Source organism: Falco punctatus, assembly GCF_963210335.1.
Source record: "Falco punctatus genome assembly, chromosome: 6".
Taxonomy (NCBI): domain Eukaryota; kingdom Metazoa; phylum Chordata; class Aves; order Falconiformes; family Falconidae; genus Falco; species Falco punctatus.
Genome location: NC_137585.1, coordinates 15,475,865 through 15,493,200, shown reverse-complemented (window position 1 = coordinate 15,493,200; position 17,336 = coordinate 15,475,865). Strand labels below are relative to the sequence as shown.

Below are 17,336 nucleotides of genomic sequence, written 5' to 3'. Positions count from 1 at the left end.
TTCCTGCTGAGCATAATGTATTGAATATAACTCTTACTCAACTACTAGAGGTATGCTATAAAAATTGTTGAAACTTGGTAAGGGAGCTGTAACACCCCCAATATGTCAATTTACCATTTCTCTTATAATTTGTCTTGTAGCTGTTTTCATAATTGCAAGTGCAGTTTGAGAAGGGGAGTAGGTTTTTACTGTTGGTATTTTTACATATTTATGTATTTTTAAAATGGTCTTTTGTCCTCTTTCTGCATTATGTGTCCATCTCAGCACAGTGGGATGTAATTGTAGTCTCTTACAGTTGTAAAAATCTAAGAATTATTGAAGTACTGCTTTAATGAAAATGTTCCTTTTCCATTTTTGAGCTGATGTGCAGTTATAGAAGCTACAGGAATGAACTAATGAAATTATTACATGAAATTATTGACATTACAAAGGTTTTCTCATCTGTTTTTTAAATTTGGCTTTACATTTTCTGTATTTTTTGACTTTTTAGGCAATTCCTGGAGCACAGTCTGTAGTCTGGGGATAGCGACCCGATACTGAAAGCATAATTTCTAATGTGAAAAGGTACATCCTGTGTTTGTAAATGCCATTGTGTCACTTGGACATCAAAACTCGGGATGAGCCAAGGACAAGCGCTGGGCAGGACAACAGCTGAAGAGAACTGATGCTTGGGAGCCACAGGACAGCGAAGAGCAAGAGCCGTTTCCATCTGGGGAAGCAACCTGCACCGAGAGGTGAAAAACCCCCCATGACTTTCCCCCTTGCCCAGGCACTGTGCTGGGACTTAGACTGCCCATGCATATTACTGAAATTTTCTTGAGTGTTGGTGGAGAAGAAGCTTTAAGTATAAGCAAAGATACCAACAGAAAAGAGCCAATTTTTTTGGTTGGTTATTTTTGTGTGTCTGCGTTTAATGCAGTTGTCAAAAATGTTCCTTTTTACTAGGCTGAAGGCTGAAATCTCAGCTCAGAATGCTTTTTTTCAAGCATAGGTAATGAAGCCTCCTAAACAATAGGTGACAAAAGGACCTGAGAGAGCACAGTGTGCTTAGAAAGTCTAAATGTTTCTGTATAAACTGTCCAAATCCTTCAGCCTGGCAGGGGAAAAAAAATAAAAAAATTATCTCTTGCCTTTGTGAATTGTTAGTCCTGCCTTTTTGTTAAAAGTTCAGTTGTGTCTCAGCTGGGTAGGTGGACCTCCCGTAACATCTGTATGGGTGAGAGTACTTTGTGGAAATCAAAATGTTGCTTTCTATCCGCTCAGTTGCGTGTTTAGCCTTCTCAGCTGGCCCTGAGTAGTGGAAAGATTATGTTTATTTCTTAGCAGTCTCTGTTCAGTATCCCACAATTCCCTCTTAAGTACCTGGTATTAGCAACTGCTGGAAATGTGACGCAGACTAAATGGACCATGTATTTATCTATGCAATGGACTTAGTCTTTTCTTTTGTAGTGTGGTTTCTTTAGGGGGGGGCCCTTTGCCCCCCCCCCCCCCCCCCCCCCCCAAATGCAAGTGTTGTTCTTTGTATTAAATACATTCTCTTCGTTTTTCCTTGTATAAACTACAGAATATTGGTTTCTAGGGATTTCCCTGCAGATGGAAAGGAAGATATGAAGTTTGAAGCTACTAAAAAAAAGTATAAACTCAAATCTCTAAAGCTAAGCCAGACAGTCTTTGAAACAGTAAAGCAAGTTTTATTACAGAGATTAGTTTACGTTACACTCATTTATTAAAACCTAATGACATCTTTATAAAAACTACTGTATATAAAGACAAGAGCAGTGCAATAGCATTGTAAAACACATTTTTGGTTTACTTGGCAATCACTTTAGAAAGACAATGTGATTCATAATATGAAGTTAGAGAATGCTGCAAAAAATAGGACAGGATTAGATCAAAAACTAGATTAGCAAATCACTGGACACTGGCACGTATTGATTTCAAACATCGAGTGTTATGTAAACAGTATTATTATCAATGTATTAATAAAGAATGGGAAATCACTGCAACCCTAGAATTTCTAGTTAGCTTAATTAGCCTAAAATTTGACTGCTGACTATTAAAATAGACTATCATACTGTATATATTATCTTCTTAGTGATTTACTATTTATGTAAAAGGAGGACTAGAAGAAATGCCTGTCTTATACAAGAGAATTTTCAAGGCTGAGAAAAGATGTTTCTTCCTGGCAGGTGGGTGAGGTTTTGTTTTTGTTGCTTTATTTATCATACACCATCACTGGTGGCAAAATAGAACTGACTTTAGAAATCACAGCCATCATAAAACTATTAAAAACAGTTATCTAAAATAGCTGCTACAATATGCTGAAGTATACCTTAAGAGGCCGGATTGTTTTCACTCTGTATTTTTGTAAGATTGATAACCAGGCACAAAAGATGGTTAATTACAACACCAAGTCCTGCACAAGCTTTATAACTTATCTTTTTATGTCCTATGTTATACACAGCAATTATTAAGAAGTTGGACACTCAGTTCTTGGTGAAACTGAAGAGAGAAAATGAGTTGGACAAGGAAGGAGGCTTCTGGAGCACAAAGGTCATTAATAGCCATTGAGACAGACAGCTGCCATTGTTAAACGGGGTGTATGATGGAATTACACACTTCTTTAAATCTTAATTTTAGATCCCTTATTTTTCCAACCATACCAGGATGGACACAGAGGAAAATATATCTATTTTAGTCCAGGTCTTTTATTTTTGAGAAAGATTGTGTTTGAACCAGTCTCTTTCTGCAAAAGCAGTTGAAGAATTCATTGCAGTTTATCTGGTTCACCATAATTTTGATCAGGTAAATGCAGAGGGGTATTGAGCACAGCTACACAGATGGTTGAAATGTTCCAGTGACTGTCTAGCTAGTGCTCTTCTACGATGTCCTAGATGCTAAGGGAGAAGGGCCAATAGTGATGGTGGTAGGGAAACACGTGTGATACACTATTTCCCTTTACTTTAAGGCCCAATGAGCATTGGTCTTATTCAGGATCTTATATTCTGCTGAACTAGAGAGGCTATCAGATGATTATAACAACACAATTGATGAACAGTTGTTCATCAGCTATGACAAGGAATTATCCATAAATTAATTGGTAGGCAAAATCAGAATTTCAGCCAGAGAGTATCTACCTTATATTAACTGGCTCTGTATAGAGAATAAAATAAAACAAACAAACAAAAAGCACATCAATTACAAGGTATACATGTACTAGAAGTAAAGCATAAAACTGCTCATTGATAACGCACAATTCCCAAAGGGAAAAAAACCCTTACAAAATACAGTAAGTCACACAAACCAGTATCTAATACAAATTCCTTCATGAACATAAGCTTTTTACAAAGCTCTCTGTGGCGGGCGGTAATCATCTCACAATGAAAGTAGGTGCTGGTAGAAGACAGAAGGAGCAAAGAGTTACTGCAAAGCGCCAAGGTAAGACTGATTACTGTAGATACATACTTTGGGTGTCTTGGAGGGGTTATGGATCTTGGGAGACAATGTGGAGGTGTGGAGATGTGATGTTGGCAGAGGCATGGATGGCATTGCTTCCAGCTACTTGGTTTCCTTTGTATTTCTTGCAAGCTGGCACTAATAGCCTTACATCTCATAGGACCAGTTCTCCCACTGCCAGGAGCACTGACCTTTCCCTGCCGAAGCCTCTCATCACCAAGGAGAGAGCAGTTTGGACTGTCTGCCAGTATCTGCAAGCCACTTAAGGTGTGTCTCTGCTGGAGGTTCTTTTTGTTCCCAGCTGAAGTGCTTTGAATGATGCAATGCTCTGACGGAATGCTCTTCAGAAAACTAGAGTCTATTGGGTTTAGTGTGCATCAAGGTTTAAAAAATAGTAGTTTATTTGAAGTGTGGTGTTCCTCACAATGTAAAACACCCCAGCTGCACTGTGGCAGAGCCGTTAGGCCTCTACAAGCTGAGCTGCATGCAGAGGTGCACATGCAGCAGCATTTGTGAAGCGTGAGAATGGACCAGACCTTAAGCTTACCCAGGACGGGATGGAGTCTAATGCCTGCAGAGTGGCGCTCCCACCTGTAGCATTTGAATTTTTTCATATTAGCTACTGCCTGCCTTTACTCATTAATGCTCAGCATTTTTTACTAGTTGCTTTGCAAAGAAAAGGGGCCATATGCATATTTGGTATCCTGCTCAGACTGGGCCTCTTTTGAAGACTGAGCACTGCTGTGGTGTCCAGCCTTGTTGGGTCCCCTAGCACTATTTAATCCTGCACGGCTTTGGTCATGTTCCATCGTGCACCCTGGTAGCTGTGAATTAGCTCAAATCACTCAGTAGTCTATCCCTTTTGAGTGTAACAGAAGACTAAAATTCACTCAAATCAAAGAGGTACAAAAGGAAAACTTAATTGTTTGTTGACAAGGTGTTTCTCATGTTGGTTATACAGTAAAATGCACAGGTATTTTAAAGTTATTCAGATTTGCAGGATGAAGTATTAGGCATGAAGGATTAATTTGGGATTATCATGGCTTTATGTTATGATTTCTAGATTAACTCTTCTGTTTGGTTGTCGTTGACAGGTTCTCCATTAAATAACTGAATTTCACAGGATTTGCTCATGTAATTGATACTGTATGGTTTTAAAATAAACCTGTCCTGTGGAAAGTTAGGTCAAGCTATTGCAACCTAATGACCAAGTACCCCACATACTTCTGTGGTAGCATCATTGCCTTTCTGGCTTAGAAATGTTAGATTTGTGAGGGGTAAACTCTGAAGCCAGTTGGTGGCTAAATGAATTGCACTATTGCCTTGTAAAACAGAGGGACAATGGTATTATTGCTTTTGAGATATATAGTCTGTTGATTTTCTTCTGTTTCTCTTTCGGCTTCTAGGAGTATGTGGGTGGAGTGGGGTGTCTGTGTTGCTTCATAATAAAGCTCCCCTCTTCAGGAGGCTGGGTGAAGCTGAAGCCAAGATGGGCTCAGATGTCTGATATCTTAGCAGAATCATTGCCAATTATCTTAAAATGTGTACTAAGGTTGAAACGACTGCTACCCCGCAGTTTGACTCAATGACAGGGCTTCACTTACCTTGTAATGCAGATGACAATATGATTAACAGTGATGGGGATTGCCAGCATCTACCCTATTGTGACAAAATATTCACCAGAGAACTTTGGAAAAACTCACATTCAGTATTCTGACACTTAGATTAGGCTCAAATGGCAATAGATGGATGGGAAGGCAAAGAAAAGTTATCTACCAAAGGTTTGTTTTGTGATCTTTTTCCACCTTTGTGTGGATTTGCCAGAGCAACTTAATTTTCTTCCTATTAAGCATTTCCTCAGATATGATGCTTCTTTTCAGAGATAGTATTGTCAGTCTAGAATTAAAATATTGCTTACATGCTACTTTCTTCTGGAGACTCTTTCTATATAGTTTGCCTATAGAAGTTGTCTGAATGATGTTTCTCGTCAGGTGACTTGCTCAATCTCCCTCTTGTAGTCTTTCTCTTTCCTGCTTTTCAACTCTTGTAATTTAGCTGATTTTCTTGAAAGCTGCTCCTTGAAGTCTGATCTTACCTCTCCCATCTTGAGGCACATCAATATAATTTTCTGGAAGACATAAACACAAATGTTCCCATAATGTTTCACGAGCACACAATGTCACAGTATTTCCTGTAAAGAAAAAATTGGTTGTGGATTTAATTCAAGGAGGCACAGAAGAGGAAGGAAAAGCAAAGAAGAAGAGGTGTAGGAGGCCTCTGCCTTCCCTTATTAGCTCTATTTGGCCCAGTGTGAGCTTGTGTGATATAGATGGTTGCATTTGCCTTCTCTTTTTTCTATGTAGTCAGAGCGGGAGGCTAACCTTGTTCCCTGTTTGTAATAAACTGGTCCCAGTTCTGCAAAATATTAATTGCACAGTAGGTGCACAAGTTGCTTATTCTTACCTGTTACCTGGGGGGATGTGGCGTGCTGCCTAGCTCCTGGGTCTGGGTGCACACCTGAGGTGCTCATGATGTGCCAGGCCAAACCCTGGGTGAGCATCATCAAAAGGGGAACCCTGGGAACTTAGGAGGGAGGGAGATGGGATACTTTCCTGTAGATCATGGAGCCTTGGCTACTGGAGACAGCAAGGCTGTATGCTACGTAATAAAAAACAGATTTCACCCCATATCCCTCTTTCTGTATGTATGCCAGTGTACTAATTCCACATTGTGTTGTCCACTACCTGTGAGATGAAAAGATCAAATACTTGCCTGCAAAGGTGAAAGACGAAATGCAAAAACCTGCTAATCTCATTTCTACTGCCTGTAGTCTACTCTGAAAGTACCAAGTGCCAAGGGCTCCCTTCTGCATACGGTAAATGCCTTTATCAAATGGCATGGAGCCTTCCTTTCGCACTCATTACCAAGGTATTTGTCAGATCAAGCGTAGGCTGCTTACTCTAACCCCTATTCCTTTCATATGATGAGAAAACGCACCTTTATTTCCATAAAGTAAATAAGTAAATACTATATTCATGTGCCTTCCTCACAAAAGTGTTGTGAATATTCATCATTTTTTCCCTGCAGTACCTCCTGGACTAACAAATGCTTTAAATCTACCCATCTTCACCATGTGCAAATCACATAGCTATGTGATCCATCCATATATGAACTATGGCAGCATGTAGGTAATTGGCTGGAAGCTCAACTAGGCAAAGTTCTGAGGTAGACCAGGATTACTAATTGTAATAACAAACTAAAACAATGCATCTGTTTGCTCAAGCAGGCAGGCATAACGGTATGAATACAAGCTGTTGGAGGCACAGTTTGGTATCCTAGTAGCAACAATACTTAATTAACTTTTCCCACCAGAGTTCTTTGCATATTGGGTATTCCCACGTCTATGGGCTACATTATACATATTGCATTCCATTAATGTATAAAATATAAAGAAAAATCTGCTCAGACAGCAGGATATTTGTGGGGATCAGTATGTTTGAGGTTTTCTAATGTTCTACCCATCAAATCTATCCAGTATATGAGGCTTGAGTCTAAACTTTCCTGTCAGCATAACCCCATTGAAATTGCAGTGGTAAATCTGCTCAGAAGCACAAGGTCGGGTCAGCAGCCACCTGAGATGTCGCTCAGCTGTATTATTTTAATTCAGATCTTTGCATTTCTCACAGTACCGTTAGTCAGGGAGGATCTCTGAACAGAAATATGCAATTCTCTTGTAATAATTCTGAGGATTTAAGTCTTTACCCAAAACTCTATCAAATGAAGCCTATGTCAAGGTTTGACAGTTAATTGCTTCCTAATAATCAAACAGCCTAGATTAGCCTTATTCATGTTAGAAAAAAAATAATTACTTTGCATTGTTTTTGTTCTGTCACTGTCCTTTTTTTGCTGCCGGTAGAAATGGATATTAACAAAACATGCAAACCTGCCCCTTGTGAGGTCTGCATGCAGAAGTTTAAAACAAGTTGTTTGTATCTAGAAGAGAGTCTCCCGAGACTTAGTTATAATTAATTTTAAAAATACCTGGGGAGAGAGAAACTGAAGAGTATGAGCACGTGTCGTGGCTTGGAGCAACCTACATCCTGCACAGCACCTAGAGTTGTATCTTTCCACTCTTCTGTAGACTGCTGTGTGCCTTAGCTTAGGTGAAATGCTTTACTAATCTACAGTCTGCATAATTTAAATCACTAGCTTGTTTGACAAGATGCGGTTTCTTTTAGTTATTTATTTATTTTTACATAAATGTTTAGAGATGGAGCAAGTAAAGCTGGGATTTGCATGCTCCAGGACAGAATACAATTTTAAATGTGTCAGACCCATCGGTCAGTCGCTCTTTTTCCATACCTGAGAGTCCCAAAGTTGGTCCTGGACAGATCCCTTTTCCAAGGGTAATGTAAAATCAAGACTGTCACCAAGGTGGTGTAAAATGAGAGTTCCCAAATCCAAAGACCATAAGAAAGTTTATGAATATTTGCATGCAGCACAGAAGTTAAAATACCACTCCTGTGAGTAGCTTCACTTCTCTGCCAGTTCCCCAATGTGTGTATAAAGCTACGGGAGCATGAGTGGGAGGATGCGAACAGCAGAGCCAGCAACACACAGACCATATGCAGCTCTGAAAGCCTCTTCCATCAAATACGAAGTATTGACCCGACATTTTCCAAGCTCCTGGCTGAGCCTGGTGCTGAATCAATAGTTTCTGCCTGAAACCAAACGTTGACAGGACAGATGCCAGGCTAAAGGGTTCTCTTCCTCTAGGGAGAAGTGGGGTGTGTGACTGACTGACTGAGGGTTGGATCAGTAGCATTGAGCGATGCTGCTTCAGACCGTTTTACAATAGTGGGATCACTGAAAATACTCGCATTTTCCTAAGAAAGACGAATGCTAATTTCCATGTACAGTTAGCCAGAGTATATTATCCCAGCATCCCCAAACAGCATGCTTGGCAACAGAAACCCTGTTATTTGTCACTTCTGGTCACTTCTACAGGATTTTAATGTATTTAGAGCTGAAGCGTGTGCTCTGGACGGTGGCTCTGGCTGCTCTTACTCGCTAGCAAAGGTTACTGCCCTTGTGTGACTCTGACACCCCCGAGTGCCACCGCTGCTCTACCTGGCTGCTCAGGAACAGCACCCTGTCAAGCCGCATCGATTTTCATTGCCCATCAAGGAAGAGGCCAACTAAAAGATTGCCTCCTCTTCCACAGCAATGACTTTGCATGGCGGCTTAGTTCCGCTAGAAAAAATGACATCCGTTAATAACGAAGGAAGGATTCAGAGCCTCTGGAGACAAGTTTTGTTCAGAGACCTTTGTAATTTTCTGACAAATGAAATAAATGGTTGTCACATTCACCGTTCCAAGGCCTCTTGGTAAGTTAGTGTTCACATAAAAGCACCATCAATCATCGGAGCCCCTTCAGACCTCAGAAAACAAAGCAAACAGTGTCTGCAAATGTCCAGAACTCGCTCTGGTGTAAAATTGTATTACACTGATCTAAGGAGACCTGCACTGTTCTGCATCTGTTGAGGTTCTGCTGCAATGCCTTCAAATCTGGTCATGCTGGGAGCGGAAGAAAAGCTGTTGCTCTCTCTGTTCATAGGAAGAGCTCGGGTACCAGGCTAACAAACAGCTTTCTGCAATAAGAAGCCCTTGGCGGATGCACTGATTATTATAGGCAATAGGAATGTCCTCCTTCCCCATAAATGGAAGGACAAGGGAGGACAAAGCACAATGCATGAGATTTTGAAAAAAGCCTCACAAGACTGAAAGGAAGGATATGAGAAATGAATTGCAGGACAAGCACCAAATGAAAAGCCATTCAGTTGTCTAAATATATTACAAACCAGAAAGAAATAGAACATAATCTAATTCTCTGCCTGTGCAGTCTGCCAAAGAGCAGAGAAATAATTTTCATAGCTTGGCATCTGTACACTTCTATGGCTATATTATACATAGCATATAACATTATTTCCAAAATGTATGCTGAAAGGTTGCTTGGGTTACCAAGTCTAAATCTTAGAAATTACAAAATGCCAGAATGAACACTGCTGGTGCAATCTCAATTTGGCCATTTTGTTTGCATGAAAGAAAGCGGAAAGTCTCGGACTTTTTAGGTGGCGCTTGTTGTCTTTTTTTCTTTGGGAGAACATCAAAATAGCTGAATGATTCAGGTTTTTCCAATGTATGGGAAACTTTAACAGCAACTAAATTTTGCTTCAGGTTGGCTCAGTCCTGAGAAAGTTGAATGTCTCACTTTTTTGAATTGACTAGGAATACTTCAACATTAAGCAGTAGCATTGGACGTTGTCATCTTGCCATAAAGGAAAGGTGGTTTGTCCCCTGTTTTCATCCGCGGGCACAAATTCTCCTCTGGTCTAGCTGTGAAATGCATCACAGCACCTGCATGAGGTCAGATGAGAGGGCTGCCTTAAACGGTGGCAAATCAATTTTGTTGCAGCCATCATGTAAAATTACCACCATCACTGGAAGCCACCACTCATGTTTCTAAAATAATAGCTGGCTCAGGGAAGATAAGACACCTGGCACTTAAGAGTTTAAACAAAACCCAGGCGCTGGAAATTTTCGACTTGAAAAGCAGACTTGAATTTTCAACTCAAATGTCATTTCTACTGTAGCTGACAATTTTGCAAAGGTGGAGAGAAATGTCAAAATATGTTTGAAAGACAATACCTCAGGAAGGTGTTGGGGTTTAAACAGAATAGATGTGCAACATATGCCAGATTCATCAGAGTTAAGCAATCCCTTGCCTGCAGACCAAAGAAGAGACAATGAAAATACTTGGGATATGTTAAGAACAAAACCAGAAGCTTCTGCCCTGGTAAGTGTGTTCTTGGTAGTTGGGGGATTTATAAATGGGGCCAACAGAGAGATTTCCTTTGCTGAGTAGTCAGAAGTGTGTGGGGCGCTTCTATCCATCAGTTGTAAAGAAACACTGTGGGACTTTGAAGCAGACCAGTAAGCCCCAGGGAGGCAGGGGACAGACGGACTGTTAAATCTTGGTCGTATTTCTGTGGGGGCATTTTGGAGGGGTTTCTATTTGAGGGCAGGTGCCAACTTTATTAAGCTGGTCGCCCATAACTTACCTTGTGCAGGTGCGAATGCAACTAGAAAGGTTATTACATGCTTTGGATTAAGCATAGATAAAGAACTGTGAACCACAACTCGTGTGAGTCATGGATCTGGGGTGTAGCACCAGAGTGGTCAGGAGACAAGCAGTTCCCTGTCAGTTCAAGAGACTTTCACAGCAGGATTTCTCTTCCCTCTGGCTCTTTTGGAGGACATAACCTATCATTTTGCTATCACAGCTTGTGAATCACTATCCTTATTTAAAAGCATCAGGCAAAGGATAGATCAGTTGCAACAGTGAGTGGAAGAACAAGCATTTAGCTGGTATCTTCTGGAAAGTCGAGGCCTACTTAAAAGTCTCCTGCAATGTGCCCTGAGCAGTGCTTGGATGCACTGTGTACTTCAACATACACAAGGGTACTAGGAGAGAAAGCTTTTGCTATAGGGCAGGTTATACTAAGTTTATAGCAGTCCTACTGAAATACCAGAAAGCCTGCTTCTGTAATTGAAGTTGGGAAAGCCACAGTCATGCAAGAGATGCTATCTGCTCACATTGTTGCTTTGCAGGTGAGAAGAAGCCATTTGCATCACATTAGTTTCCTTTGGCTTGTGCTTACAGCAGTGTATTTGCTCACGCTGCAATGCGTTAGCATCAGTACAACAGTGTACTGAATGAGGAACAGGTCAGACACAGGATGTGAATGGGACCAACTCAAAAGTGCAGGTGGAATAGGTCCTACCTCCCAGTCACTGGAAATGTGGCTGCATGTCACCTGTCTGACCATTCTCCTCCCTTCCACCTGGGAAATACAGGTGGGACACAGGTACGTGCTTACTTCCATTGCGCTTTCAGAGCAGAGTCACTTGTCCATGTCATGGAAGCTAATTATCATGTAAGCTTAATGTGTTACAAAAGTGAATGCTGTCAGCCGTTCTTAGACACCGGAGCATTGTAGCAATATATTCAAGAGTAGCAATGACTGTTTACAAGGCTTGAGAAAGGGTTACTAGAAAAAATGCAGAAATTATGAAGCAGTGCAATTTTTAAGAAATTTCTATTTTAATAATGTTATGAGTGTTGGTAAATCTGACTTATATTGCTTGCTCCATTTCTTAAGAATCTTTTAGCCTGGATTAAGCTTGTGTAACTCCCATAAGGACTGGGGGATATAAACCAAACTGCACTTCACTGCTGAGAGCAGCTCACTGGCTTTAAAGGAGCTTTAGAAACTCTGGGAAGATCCTGCATTCCCAGGAGGTAGGCTGGCTTGGGCACTTGTACAGGAGAAGGAGCTGGTGGTGGATGGCAGGTACCTGCTGGCCAGGTCCTTGGTTGTGCAGCTGTCCTGCAGATGAAAGGTTGGTGTGTCAGGAGAGGTGCAGGGCTACTCTCAGTACCAGAGGGACGTACAGCAACCTGAAGGATTTACACTCTACTGCTGCTTATTTCCTAGCTAAATCTGAACCCAGTACTAAGACCTGCTAATCAATGACAGGCAAGCCCCCCACCGGTGTGTAGTCACACAAGATAAAGTTGCCTCTTTAAATTACTTTTAAATTTGATTCCATGACTTGCTGCTGCTAATATAGAGTTCACAGATGGTTTTCAGAGGAACACTTTGTCTATAGCATGTGTTTGGGATTCATATTGCTGGGTCCACTGGTTTGGACTTGTCTCTAGGGAAGTGCTCTAAGCTGGTAGCCAGAGAGCTGGGAAAGAAATTGCAATCAGTTAGAAATTGCCTCCCAGCTCTCCCCTGCAATGAAGGGGAGGGCCCTGCACCAGCGCTGTTTTTGGCACAACGGATGGTCTCGTTACCGATGATCTGGTTGCTTTTTTGGTAAGTGAAGCCTGGGATCTGCTCGGATCCCAGGTCTGTCTCACAGGCGGATGCAGGAGGAGGCTTGGCACTTGGAGTGAGCCTGGAGAGCTGCTGCAGGCGAGGACTTACTTTCCCCACCTCCTCCACCAGAACTGTGGGTGTTAAAACAGCAGCTAGCTTAACTTCTGTGATTAATATGGCTGTCTGGCTAGCAGACCAAAGCTAAGAGAGAAAACAGGTTTCCTGTAGAGTTTCTGGAATATCTGTAATTGAATAAATTACATTAATTAATTAAATACATCTTTTGTCCCATTGACTGGGTTGGGTGGGAAAGGAATGAAACCACACAGGATACAATTTTCTCTATTTTTTACTAAAGGCCATATTTTACAATTCTCACTTACAAAGAGCAATGATGTGAAACCAATAGGGTTGCTAACATAAATAAATATTACTTACTGTGAAGAATGGTTTCTGAAGTAATCCTATGCTTCTGAAAGTCAAGTATTTTTTCAGTTAGTAGCAATGTTTTTCATTTGATAGTTCCTGAAATGGTTGATACTCCTGAACACAGTTCTGGAAAGTAAAAACATCCAGGAGAATTTCTGAGGGTTTTTTTTAAAAAGGAAATATGAAGCATTTGAAGTTCTGATTTATGAGTGTTGAATAGAGGAACAGATGACGGTTTGAGAACATAAATTGAAAGATGATCACTGAAAAGCTGCATGTATCTTCCCTCACTGAAGCATTGCAGCCTGACTTTTAGTAACCTGAAAAGTTTTCTTCCTCCTCCTAAGGCTGTTTCAAAAAAACACTCACAACACCCTGGGCCTGGGCCTTCCAAAGCATCTTAAAAGTGTGGATGGCCACTTACAAGTAAAACTGAAAGTGAGCTGGACTTGCTAATTTGCCAGACATCTATGAAACCCTCGAGTCACCAGCAGGGTGTCTGAAGCAGATGAAACTCATCTGGCTGATTGTTGCCAAATTTTCCTGCAGGATAATGTGTGGCAACCATTAAACATGTAATACACCTGAAGGCAAATTAATTTGCATGATTCACAAAAAAACCCCAACTTGGTTTTGTTATGTATGCAGTTTGAACTGCCTGGATTTTTTTTCATGACCTCAAGGAATCTCAATGCCGAACTGAATAGGGGTATCAATGTAATGAACTCTAGACTTCTTGTTCTTAAGACAGTGCACATTTTCACATATTTTCAGCTAAGCAAATAGCTTTAATTGCATTCCTGTCATACAGGAAGATGACTTGAGATATTTTGGCACAGAGAAGCCAAGAGGAATTATTGCTAAAGGCAAGATAGTATATTTTACCCCTGCTTCTTTAAGGTCTGGGGCAGGCATGTTTCTTTGGAAAGGAGATTATTGCTATGTTTAATTTAAGGGCATAGATGCTTTAAGTACGTTTCATCTCACCTAACTTTAGACATCAAAATTATTAGATGCCTTCATTTCCAGAGAGTCACCTCAGGCTCCTTTATGTTAACAGAGAGCAACAAGAACCTGTGCAGATTTACTCTCCTCCTGGGACAGGCGTCAAGCTGGGTGAGTGATGCTGCTGTGACTCCCTTTGTCTTTACTGGCTCCAAAATAACTGCTAACCAGTTCAGGTGCAGGTGCCTCAAAGTCCCATGCCCGACTTAGAAAATGAGTAGTCCCCACTGCCCCTGAAAGCTGCACTGTAAAAATGTGTAAGGATAGGATGGATTTGTGTTACCATCATGTTCAGTCTCATACGGCCACATGCAAATACACAATCTTCTATCCAGCTTTGTGGTATTTACAATCTAGCACCACTAAGTGGAAGTTGTTCTGTAGTCTCCACGTTCTGGTTAGAAACCTTCCTTCCTCATGTTTGCTCATGACCAGATTTAATTTGCGTGTTTAGGACCTACAACACACTAAAAGATTTTGATGGAAAAAGCAAGTATTTCCTCAAGTACAGCTATCTACCTCTGGAAAGAAAAGCAGCTGCTTACCTACACGTGCATGTGCAGTCCCAAAGATTATTCTCTCCCCCACCCCACCACCCCCACCCCCAAACTTCCATGGGCTGAGGGCAGGAAAGCCCTGAGGCTTGTGACTGTAGCACCTCAAGAGATGCTGCATACTCCTGTGGACAGGGTAATAGATGGGCACTCTGGAGTAGGGCTTGATACGATTTTTTTTTTTTTTTCACAGTGAAATCTCTTGGTACTGCTTTAAAAGCTTTTAAAATAAAATCTGTGAACCTTTGAATATTTCTACATCAATGGTAAGGACTGAATTGAATTATCTGAATGTCTCTGATTTCAGCTCATCCCAACTTCCCAAAAACTGATGGGCTTTCAAAATCTGTCCCCACGAAGTGGCTTTGACATACCTACGATCCTCAAGTATTCTTCACATTTGCTGAGCTCTTACATAGCAGTGTCAACCCATACATCCAAGATCCAAGGCAGCACAATGAAAAGTACAAGAGGCTTTACAACAGTGTGCCCTTCTATGTAAAATTCGGGTACGTGATATGAGAAAAAGGCCTCCTTTCATGCTGGCTGACAATTTGAATTTAACAGAACCACTACAGATTGAAAGCCACGTTTGAAAAGCAAGCAGTAAAACTTGCCATGTGATTTTTGATGTAGCTGGCTATGACACTGCTATTCCCTGCTTAAGCGATCTCCTAATGCACCCGAAAACTTTACTAGGGATATTTTAAAAACAAAACCAGCAAAACTTCAGTATAACAGTAGAGCCTCATTCCGAAAGAAAAGCAGTTCCAGAGCATATTCTTTTATTAAGTCTAGTAACTTTTTTGGTCATAATATCTTTGCCATACAGTGGTATCATTTATTTATAAATTAAGGACGTAATTTAAAAGGATGTTTATGCAAGCTATGCTCAGTGTCCAGTATCTTTACTCATGTGCACGATCAATTCTAAGTGTAACAGGTCTTTGCAACTTATAGCTGAGGTCAAACACAGCTTCATTATACAGGATGATGCATGTGGTTTGTACCTTGACTTTAACTGAGCTGTACAGAAAAGTTAGTAAGTGAAAGAGAAAAGTGGCCATATGTAAGGAACTGTGCAAGTGTTATTATAGTGATATAAGTACACACACACATGTTTATGTATAGATGCGTATATGTGTATTATTTATCTGGCCCACAGATAAATAATCATAAAACCAGTGCATTATCATTACACATCTTATATATAACTGTAGCTTCGTTTCTTTGTAAAGTTCAAGAATGAACTACTGAGCTAAACGAAAGTAGGCCAACCTACATCAGTGAATATCCGGCTCCTTTTATTATCTCTTTTTGTCCTAGTGCTCTTTGCCACCCTGGCACCAGCAAGATTCAATCTATTAAAATTGCTGCCTAGCATGTCCTCAAGTCCAATAGAAGATAAAAAACTGGCTGATAAAAAAAATGGAAATTGACTGTTGAAACATGCTGAAAAGGGGGAAAGAGGCTACACAAAAATTAGATTTGGGTGTTTTGGTACCATTTGCAAAGCTTCAATGGGCTGACTTTTTTGAAGGCCCATGGAAATCAATAAAACTGAAAGCCACCAGAATTTCAGGGGATTTATGTTAGAAATAGGAGAAGAAATTTTTCTAGATTCCATTTGAAAGAAGGAGGCAAGCTGGTTTCCAAAGGAGATCGGATTAAAATAGTGCTTGAACTGGATCCCAGCTGGATCACCCACAATTCCTAAAAACACTATGAAATACTCCACGGTCTTCGTCCCTCTGGTATCATGGTGGGTGCTACAGGGGCAGAGTGGGCAGAGCAGTGGCCCTGAAGAGGAAGGTGGCCAGTTCCTGTGCTCATATCCAACAGCCGCCCGGCAGCAAGGTAAGCGGTGACCCCTCTGGACACCGGAATTGCTCCTCAGTCCCCACCTAGCCTCTGCATTTTGTTACTCCCTGCTCTTTCTCCTGTTCCCATTTTTCTCTCCTGTGCATTAAAAAACTTCCATAACTGCTGCTTCCTCTACAAGAGGTGCAACAAGATGCGTGTGCTGCTTCCCTTAGCCTTGCCAGAGGCTGAACCTGCTCCAGCTGCAGAATGGTCTATTTAAGAGGGAGGAATCTGTTTCTGCACTTGAATTTGATCCCCAAACCTGTGGTTTAGCCCAGAGCTGTATATTTACTTCCAGTTAAATCAGCTTTTTTATTTACCTTCATACAATACAGGAAATTATTTCATTTCTGGAAATAAAATCCATACTAATGGCACATGGAAAAAAAATGTAGTGCTTGAAGTCGTTATTTCTTTTACCAAAGAGCCTCATTTTCTACTTTCACTTTTTAGTATTAAGAGCACTAGACTTCTGAGTCAGAGCTTAAGAAAAAATATGTAATTACTACAAGAGCCAGATTTCAATGTAGGATGAAACAGTCATTGTGTTTCCTGTAACTGTTCTTTCTGTGCATGGCTTTTTTTCCCTCAGCTGCACTTGTGTGGCTTTTCTAGCAGTACAAAATCTAAAACTATATTTTTTAAAAAATAGATTTCTGCAGACACCTCAAAAAAGATCATGGAACCGCTTTTTAACATTAAGAAAATTATCAACAATTAAAAAAACAGGAGTAAAGCTCTTGCAAATTAATCTGGCTACTGTTTGGCTTCCTGTTGTAGATCCAGTGAATGTTTCTTTGCACATAACCATCCAAGCAACAAATAATTTTAACTTTGTTTATTTGCAGTTAGGAGCAGAGGGTAACACCTGCAATGCCACCAATGGAAACAGCACTGCATCCTGGAAGACATGTTATAAAGACAATTTTATGCAGAAATCTCTCTTCCTCCTAACCTCTCTGCCTTTCCCATGTAAAAAGCCATAGGAGAAGCTGAAGTGTGTTGAGATGTGGAAAGAAAAGAGGCCAAGGACCCTGGACAATTTTAGCAGAACCCAAGAGGTAAGAAAAGTTTCTCTTTA

The 17,336-nt window shown here is 40.7% G+C and overlaps 2 protein-coding genes across 12 annotated transcripts in view; one reads left to right on the top strand and one right to left on the bottom strand.

The window, feature by feature from the left end:
• Nucleotides 1-1,670: 1,670 nt before the first annotated feature.
• The window catches only part of SHISAL1 (shisa like 1), a 107,930-nt gene continuing 92,264 nt past the window's right edge, over nucleotides 1,671-17,336 (bottom strand). For 3 of the 6 annotated variants that reach the window (XR_013928691.1, XM_080390839.1, XM_080390841.1), the window contains one exon: nucleotides 1,671-5,584. Coding sequence is in view for 3 of the 6 variants with exons in the window: in XM_080390839.1 (XP_080246965.1) it covers nucleotides 5,572-5,584 (13 nt within the window). In the remaining 3 variants the exon portion in view is untranslated. Of the gene's footprint in view, nucleotides 5,648-11,377; nucleotides 12,960-17,336 lie in introns of those variants that run through there. The other 3 variants (XR_013928690.1, XR_013928692.1, XM_080390840.1) reach the window with 3 other exon arrangements.
• The window catches only part of LOC308065172 (uncharacterized protein), a gene marked incomplete at its 5' end in the record, with an annotated part of 44,674 nt that continues 38,615 nt past the window's right edge, over nucleotides 11,278-17,336 (top strand). For 4 of the 6 annotated variants that reach the window (XR_013928694.1, XR_013928695.1, XR_013928696.1 and 1 more), the window contains 3 exons: nucleotides 11,278-11,384; nucleotides 13,894-16,249; nucleotides 17,104-17,316. Coding sequence is in view for 1 of the 6 variants with exons in the window: in XM_080390844.1 (XP_080246970.1) it covers nucleotides 17,263-17,316 (54 nt within the window). Of the gene's footprint in view, nucleotides 11,385-13,893; nucleotides 16,250-17,103; nucleotides 17,317-17,336 lie in introns of those variants that run through there. The other 2 variants (XR_013928693.1, XM_080390844.1) reach the window with 2 other exon arrangements.